Below are 9,249 nucleotides of genomic sequence, written 5' to 3' on the forward strand. Positions count from 1 at the left end.
AGTGATCCAGCTCTGCACAGAGAATTTGGAATGCAAAATGTTGATTTATGACGGCCTCAGAAAAGGACACTGCTCAACCAGAAATGCATTTATTCCATGTTTGTTTCAGTGAATAATTTTCTTCTCCTTCAGAAGATAAATATGTAGAAAATAATCCAGAAACTCTACACAAGGATGCCTTGAGCAGAACAGCAACCAAATGAGAAACACCAGAAAAGTGATTAACAGGAACCAAAGTCACTCATATACACACACCACCTTGTTGTATCCTGAAAGCTAAAGGACTTCACAACTTCATGAGCACAATCCACTGAAATAAATCCACTGGCATTTAACAGAACCCAGTCACACAACTGCCACACACTGCACAACAACAAAGACATGAAGAGAAGAGCTTTGAGCAGAAACACCAAAACAACTGCTCCTAGTAAACCATCCATGTTTTAGGTAAAACTCATTCTAAAGAAATCATAAACTCAAACCACCTGCCCCTTTATTTTGTAGAATTAACAAGAATCGTGGGTGGGACTTGCTTCATAAATATCTAAAGCAACAACATTCAATTATATAGCAAATTTATCCTGCAACTGAAGACCTCAGTGCACAGCGAAATGAACTCTGTACCTACTGCTGAACTGCAACATCTATCCCAGAAGATGTTTATTTTGAAATAAGGAATATCCAGATTGACAACTATTCCATCATACCAAACTTCATTCCAGAGTGTTTAGTCTACACAGATATGCACTGAAAGTGCATTTCTGAACTCTTCATTATTCATTTTCAAAACTGAAGTAAGTTTTGTGGTTCATCAGTCCTTGTGCAATCCCAAGGCTGGCAAATGCCAGCTGTTCAACCCCAACTGCTGACTACTGAAGGTGGCTCCAAGGAAATGAACTTTTGCAGCAAATAATCACCACTGATTCTCCCACAGAATCATTTGAACCCAAATGGCTTCACAGACTGAGAAGTCAGTGTCTTTGCTATTCCTTAATTGTTAAGAATCCCTCCTCTCACAATCACTAAATACAATATTGACAGAGCAAGAGAAGCCCTGAAATTGCTCCTTGATTCTCAGCTGTACATGACAATTGGATCAATAGGTGCTTTGAGAAAGATTATTAACACTACACAAAGGTACACAGCTCACAGCAAACCAAGAGAGGCTGCTTTCATTCTGCACATTGCACTGCTGGAACTATCTCATATTGTCCTCTCTGAAAATATGTTATAGCAATGTTAAATTCACAAGAACTGATTCTGTGAAGGACCTTTTGATTCCAGCTATGCCACAATCTTCTCAAATACCCAGTGTTTTACTTCAACATGTTAATATGGACATGGATGACTATTTGAACAGAAATCCCAAATTGTTTTTGAGACTGAGGATTCATTTTATGACATGAAAATTGTATAATTTCCGCTTTTGTTATTAGAACTCAAACACACAGATATCAATACCCTGGCAGCACATCTACCTTCTTCTCTCTCATGCAATCTGCCTGGGCTGTTTCCAGACGGGCTCTGAAGTGCTCACAATCCATCCTCAGCTGCTCTATCTCCTCCTCCTTCTTCTCCAGGCCTGTGACAGGATAAATCAGATAAAAGAAAGAAGGAACACATTGTGGTCATCGGGCCTGCATTGAAACAAAGAAATCCACCAAGGGCGACTTCACTGAGGTGCCTCAGCCGTTTGCTTGTGCGAGATCACCTCCCTGTGGCCAAACGGGAATCTCACACCCTACAGCTCTGAGAAAGGAAACCAACACGTCTGATTGAAAATAATCACATTTGGCTGTTAAATACGGAGGGTTGGGAAGATTTTTAAAAATTTACTCCGTTTTCTACTTTGTTTTCATGTTGGTTTCTCTGAAAACTTCTGTGAATGAAATTTCACCTAAGTCAGTGACTATGTTAAAAACATAAGAAAAATACAAACAGTAGTCAAAACTGAGGGTTTCAATCTACAATTTACAACTCACATGGGGAGGAAGAATGAAAAGCAACTATTCTAAATATTTTAAATAGTATTTATAAAGTAGTATAAGCAACCTGGGCTGGTGAAAACTGCCAATGGCAATGAGGTTAGAACTGAATGATCTTTAAGATCCCTTCCAACCCAACACATTCTGTGATTCAATGATTATAAACTATTTAAACATTATGTCAGTTACAAGCAAATTTTACGATTCCCTTATAAAATTAATTTCTGATGTTATCAGAAATTCATTCTAATTTAAGCACTTTATTTTAGTGAACAGAAATCAAGTTTAAAGCATTCCACTTCACCAGCATGATGCCTATTTAAGAAGTTCTCTTTGAAGGACAGTTTTAACAATAGCTGTGTATTATATTTTACTTTAAAAAATCAGAGTCTTGGATGGTTAGTATTTATACTGAAAAAAAGGAAACATGTTTAAGTAGTTCCAAAAAGTAAAATCCAAACAGCATCTACTGTAACCTTGGTTAGTTTAAAAAAAATAAATTACACTCCACTTCAAACACCATACCCTCGAACATGACAGTTTGGTGTACAGCTTAACATACTTGGAATACTTTCCCCAACACGTGACAGCATTTTAAAATGTAATTACTAAAAATCATATCAAATTCTATCATAAAAAGACACCATTAAGAATTATCCCAATATGTTCTTATTAAACAAAGAACTTGGCTTCTGGCATTCTGTTTAGTAATTCTACATGATTTGAAAATAAATACTTTCCTGTTTTGGTCCTAATAGACAAGTTTATCATCTTAAGTATACACACATTGCTTTGAGTAGCCTGTATAAAAGGAGAAAAGCTGTTTGTGGCTGATTTATCTGAAGAGGCAGAACATATTTCCACTCAGCCCTTGTGTGATTCCAAGCAGCAACACTTTTTAGCAGAAAGCAAAGGGGCAAGGCAAGGGTTCAGTGCTGACAAACATCTCTGTGCCAGGACACACTCTCTGAGCAACTCACTTCTTTTCAATCTGCAGTCCAAAGGAAAAGAATGAAGGGAGGAACGGATTAATTGAGTTTTTGAGGATAACTCGGGTCAGTGGCAAGAAACTTCCCTTCTGTCAAGTGAAGAAAACTCAGTCTCATGCACTTCTGACTATGTGGGTGTGAGTCCTAAGAAGCTGACAGCAAAATGTCCTGAGCAGGAGTAGAACATTCTCTGCTTACCTACAGCAGGCCAAGAGCCTGTTTAGCCTTGCCAGATAAGTTCATCCAGTGAAAATCTCTGTTCCTGCAAGGAAACAAGCTCTCCAGAAAGAAAATAATCACTTCCAGCCTTTGAGAGGATGGATCCATCCTGAATCCAGCCAGCAGACACACCAAGATGCCACATCCTTCACCAGCAAACTTCAAAGGTCCCAGAACCAAACCTGAGCCAGAAGGGGAATAATAATGACTACTGAGTGTTAACACAATGCAACCTGGACTTTTTAAAGGGCTTCAGATCAAAGAAGGACGTGTCAACACCCCCTAAGGTGTCACAATGTTTTATGTAGAAGGGGCAAAACAGGACAACAGTGGAAGCTGCTGAAAAGAGAGTTACTTCTAGCTGTTCCTCATTTGTGGAAACTCCCCTGCTATGCCCAGTCAGCTCTCCCAGCTGTGCCTTTGCTCTCAAGAGAAAGAAGCAGCTTTCACTACAGACAACTTGGGTGAGCAACAAAAACATTGAAATGGCACCTTCACACAAAGTAGAAATATGTAACTGCACCACTGCAGTGCTAAATCAGACTCTGGGAAGAAGTGGCACTTGCTCCCAAGGTAAAGGCTCCAAAGCAGAACAAGCCACTGGGCACAGGAAAGAAGAGAAGGCCCCCATTTCAGATGTGAGGTACACTTGGTCTCATCCACAGAAAGTTACAGGTCATACCACGAGACTTTCTGGACCAGAGATCTGATCTCAAAGCTCTGGGAGGTGGAGAACTGAGTACAATAGGAATGAATCCCAACAAGTGATGGAACTCCAACTCCACTGATCCAAATGCCAGATCAATGTTAAATGCTATTTTTTAACACTTCCCAAGTGGAGTGAGTTCCATTAAACATATTCATAATAATACAAAAAAAATTGCTGGAGCTGTATTTCTAAGATTTCTGGGGCCAAGCACACTTCCTGAGAAGGGTAGTAAGAACAAAACAGAATCCTCTTTTAGAAATTAACAATTACCCTGGCAAAAATCTTAATGAAGACCCTGACAGCAGCCTAGAAAGCAGGTGTTGGCTGCACTGAGCATTGCCAGCTCAGATCTCAGAGATCACCCCAGGAAATGGGTGTCCTATTGACCTGCACACACCAGGGAAATGTGCAAAGATCTCAAGATTTCTCAAAGCTGTTCAAGGCTCCATCAGTCTCACAACTGAATGGGTCAGAGGTGTTGAAAGTCTCTGACTGTAATCTGCACTTCTTGAGGGAAAGGAAACTCTGCTGCTCAAGTACCCAGAAAACTGCAACAGCTGATGGAAGTCTGGAGATGCACAAATCACACATTAGGCTTCTGTAAGAACAATATGAAAAAACATCTCTAGGAGCTGCCAGGACTCCTGTGAGCTTCACATGCCACATGTACGTAACAAACAGCACCATTCTGAGAGTGAGGGCTGCTTGTGTCCCCATGATGTCCAATCCTTAAAGATTTGTATGCTCCCAGCCTGCCTGATTTCATGCTGCAGAGGTAGGGGAAGACTGGAGCAGCAAAAATCCCCACTTAGCTTGTCCAGTTGTAGGGGCAGACAATAGCCAGAGCCTGCATAAATATACAAATGACCTCATCACCTGCAACAGAAATCTCCATCCACTGTGGAGAGAGACTCCAGAGAATTCAAAAGCTGTCTCAGCTTCAGGTCCTGCCCTAGAAGACTCAGAGAATTCTGGGCAGCCAGCAGAACATTTCAAGGAGTCTTAAAATCCCCATATTGATGCCATGAGCCTGCTCTGGATGGACAGTGTCTCCTTAGTGCCTGGCACAAGGAATGTAAGAAGGATCAGGGAGAGGAATCTCAAGAAAAAAAGGTAAAAACTAATTGAGGATCTTGAACACAAGTATGTAAAATCTAATTGAGGATCTTGAACATTTAACACAACTGGAAAGAGTCCCTGATGGTCTGCAACAGAGAATACCTCCAGATCCTATCCACTGCTTGAGACATGGAAGGATCTCCCCAAAAAGGGGATCACTGAGGCAGCTGGAAGCTCTGCCCCAATATATGACATGGTCAGACACAGGCCTTGAGGTTCTGCCTTGCTTTTCTTAGCTGCATGTTGCAAATTAATTTTCCATTTCTCCCTTGGTATTCTAGAAGAGACACACTCTCTGTAATGTGTCTCATTATTCCATGTTCCATCTCATTTTTCTCATTGTTCCATGTCTTTTCAGGCAAACCCAAATCCAGGTAAATTGTGGAGCTGCAGGTAAACCACAGACCAGGGATGGAGCTGACTCCTATTATGGCATGTTGGGAGTGGGGTTATTTTTGGAAAAAATAACGCACAGAGAAACCCAGCATTGAAAAAATTGACTTTGGGGACAGCAATAAAAAGACTTTTATTACAGAATATTTTTTTTTATTAGTAAAGCATACAAGCTAAAAAACAAGACAGGCCAAATACTAGATTAACTCACTCTTCCTTCAAATTTTTACCCACTTTAATTTACCATTATTTTGTTGGGGTTTTTTTTTTCTGTGAAAGTCACCTTTTGAAAAACAAAATGTTTTTGCCTTTTCTCAAAGGGAAAACACTTTTTGTTCCTCATACAGCTTCCCTTACTGCCTGAACTACATATGTTTTTATCCACAGTAAAATATTTCTAAAGATTAATTTGACATGTCTGATTATTCCTAAGGCAGCTTGTAATTTTCTTCACTACAAACACATTAATTTACTGAAGCAGTCACTGAACAACACAGTTGAATCTGGAATAGCTCCACAAACTCTGCAGCTATTTCTGGAGCACAACAGTTAGTTCTGAGCAGTTCTGGCAGAAACTGCAAGAGCTTGTAAGATGGTGCTACTCACTTGATTCAATAGCATCCAGCTTCTGGAATGTCCCCAGGATATCTCCATTTACTATTTTGGGTAAGAAATCCCTCAGTTGCATAACTTCAGTTGTCAGCCTTTCCAAATCTCTCCTCCTAACTTTTACGAATTCCTCTTTGGTCTCAGCCTTCTGAAATAAAACAACAAAGCAAAACAAAAACAAACCAACAACCAAACAAAGACACTGTTACAGTCCTGTAGTGCTTTTCTGCCTCAATTTCTTTTCTTGGACAGAAATATTCCTCTCTATGACATCATTTCAGCAATTTGTAACTTTTCAATGAGATCTATCCAGCAATCAAACCCAAAAGTCTCTGAGGTTGACCCTTTGACTGTAATGTTAATTCTTGCCACTGTGGCCTTAAGTAAACAGCATTACATCTCTTCATGTGTTTCTTCACCCAAAATGTGTGCAATGCATCTGGGAATGCTGCAAAAATTAACACATTTTAAAATGTGAGCAGCACACACCAAGCTGTTGTTTCATGACTGTCGTAAAGGATACGATCACTCAGCTCCTTAATTAAAATTAATTCAAACATATGCAAGAGCCTCAGTCCTAAATTACAACAACTCTTTCGGAGGAAAGTGTAGAGTTTTGAAACCAATTTATCTTTTGTGAAGAGCAAAAATTATTTGCAGCCATCTGCAACCCAATCTCAGGGTTTAAACCCAATTTAATCCCAAGGTAAGACAGAAATGTTTATTAGCTTCCTCTCCTGCCAAACTGTAATATATATATATATATATATATATATATATATGTATATATAAAATGATTTTCATTCAACATTCCAACAGAATGTGTGTTAATTTTAAAATTACAGAGCAATTCTGTACAAAAAAACCCCCATAAAGTCCAATTTCTGATGTACATACATGTGCACTCTGCTGGATGTTAAAAAGGCTGATAGACACACACCAACCAAAAGGAAGTTTTAACATGTTTTGACTAAAACATCAATCACTCAAAATGCTTTCAGAAAGCAAAGTTATATCTTAGTACTGCTTTGCACTGCACTGAGAACAGTGCGGACAAAATGAGCTGTTTTATGGATCACACCTTATTCCAGAGGAAAAAGGTTAACAAATCAAAATCTCATCTCCTACAGGTTGGAAATGTGCCATCCCCACAGTCCTCAAGAGCAGACTCACAAGACAAATGGAAGTCACCCTCTCTAACCATTCCCTACAATTCCTTCTGCTTCCCTACTTCCTCAGATTAAACATTTCCTTTCAGTTTTGCTTCCTACTCTATTTCTTTCCCATCTGTCTTTCAAATCCAGGGAGTTTTGGGACAGATCAGTCCTACCTCTACAGGTTCAGAGCTGTAATGATGGTATGGAAGAAAGATTTTGCTTTATTTTGAACTGTAAGCTCTAAGTTGCATCTAGGATATGCTTATGGCAAGGTTCGTAAGGCCAAATACCACCACATGACATGGCTCTAGAAAAATTCCACTTATCTAGGTCTCAAGAAAGTGTGGAACAAGTGTGGAAAGTGTGGAAGAGGAATCTTTAGAGGAATGCCATCTGTGTGTCAGCAACCATGAATGACAGAGAATTCAGCATGGCTCAGAATCAGAACAAAATTTGGTACATAGAAATAGCTCTGTTCACTAGCAGAAGCTGAACCAGAGCTGCGAATCACCGGTGCTGAGATATGAAATATGCAGCAAGGAGAAAACTCTCCTTTGCAGTTCCCACAGTAAGCAGAGGTCTTTGCAGCACTGCTATTACAGCAGACAAGTTTTATTCTCTCTGTTTAAGCAGCTTCTCCACATCTGCCTGCACTGCAGAAGTATGTTAAAGGCAAATACAGACAGGGGAGAACAGAAGTTTTCTGTCCAGTCCTTACAGTAACAGGAAATGGGAAATTTGACTTCACCGAGATCTTTCACAGGGGTGAAGTCGCCCAGCAATGCACCTGAGCTCATGTCCTGCCTGGTGTGAGCAGGACCCCCTTTCCCTGCCGAACAGGGCAGAGTTCCCAGCGAGGAACCACTGCCAGCCCTTTCCCCTTTCACCCCCCACCAGTCCAGGGTGCCTCTACAGCCCCCACCACGCTCCGCTCCCCTGGGGCCCCGCCATCGCCCCCTCAGGGCTCCGCAAGGCCCAGGAGCACCGCACAACCCCCGCTCCTCCTGCTCCTCGGGGCACCCACGCCCGCAGGGACCCCCAGGCCAGGCTGAGCCGGGCCAGGCCTCAGGGCCAGCCCCGAGCGCCCCCGGGCCGCTCGCGATACCTGCGCGTCGCCAGCGAGGCCGGCGCTGCGCCACATCGCGACAGCGGCGACAGCGGCGACAGCGGCGTCGTGCGGAGCTGGGGGGACGGGACGGCGTGAGGGCGGGGAGGGACCCGCTATGGCCACGCCCCCAATGTGACAACGCCCACTCTGATTGGCTATGTGCATACAGGGGTGTGGTTTAGGCGTGGCCTGATGGTTAGGCTCCGCCCCCAGTCTCGCCCAGAGCGACCCCGGGATAACACTGGGATAACATCGGGAGAACCCCGCGACAGTACCGGGATAACGCTGGGGTAGCAATGAGACAATACCGGGATAACACTGGAATAACACTGGGACAATGCCGGGATAACACTGGAATAACACCGGGACAATACCGAGACAGCACCGGGATAACACTGGGGCAATACCGGGACAACACCGGCACAATACCGGGAAAACACCGGGGTAACACTGGGCCAACACCGCGACAACACCAGGAGAACACCGTGCCAATGCCGGGACAATACCGGGTTGCGGGGAGCTGCAGCCCGGCCCTGCCGTGGTGCCGCCGCTGGGGCTGGAGGCTTCAGGGCTGACACCAAGCGGGGAGGGAGGATTGATCTGCTGGAGAGCAGGGAGGCTCTGCAGGGGGATCTGGACAGGCTGGATGGGAGGACGGAGTGGTGGCAGGTTCAACAAGGCCAGCTGCTGGCTCCTGCACTTGGGGCACAGCAGCTCCAGCCTGGGGAAAGAGAGTTTGGAAAGCTGCCCGGAGGAAAAGAACCTGGGGTGCTGCTCAGCAGAAGCTGAACGTGAGCCAGGTGTGCCCAGGTGGCCAAGAAGGCCAATGGCACCTGGCTGTGTCAGCAATACCAGCAGGACCAGGACAGTGATTGTGCCTCTGTACGGGGCACAGGTAAGGCCACACCTCAGGTGCTGTGTCCCGCTCCGGCCCCTCCATCCAGGACGGACGCGACACCCA

The 9,249-nt window shown here is 43.3% G+C and overlaps 1 protein-coding gene across 2 annotated transcripts in view; it reads right to left on the reverse strand.

Moving 5' to 3' along the window:
* Positions 1-8,337, reverse strand: part of HSF2BP (heat shock transcription factor 2 binding protein) — a 32,770-nt gene extending 24,433 nt beyond the window's left edge. The window contains exons 1-3 of one of the 2 annotated variants that reach the window (XM_054291323.1): positions 8,286-8,337; positions 6,021-6,168; positions 1,479-1,582 (exon numbers count right to left, since the gene is read on the reverse strand). In XM_054291323.1, the coding sequence (XP_054147298.1) occupies positions 1,479-1,582; positions 6,021-6,168; positions 8,286-8,321 (288 nt within the window). In that variant the 5' untranslated portion in view covers positions 8,322-8,337. Of the gene's footprint in view, positions 1-1,478; positions 1,583-6,020; positions 6,172-8,285 lie in introns of both variants that reach the window. The other variant, XM_054291322.1, reaches the window with a different exon arrangement.
* Between the last annotated feature and the right edge of the window lie 912 nt (positions 8,338-9,249).

The sequence above is a fragment of the Melozone crissalis genome, unplaced genomic scaffold (assembly GCF_028551555.1).
Source record: "Melozone crissalis strain CALT ecotype California unplaced genomic scaffold, PUWL_Pcris_2 ptg000090l_1, whole genome shotgun sequence".
Classification (NCBI taxonomy): domain Eukaryota; kingdom Metazoa; phylum Chordata; class Aves; order Passeriformes; family Passerellidae; genus Melozone; species Melozone crissalis.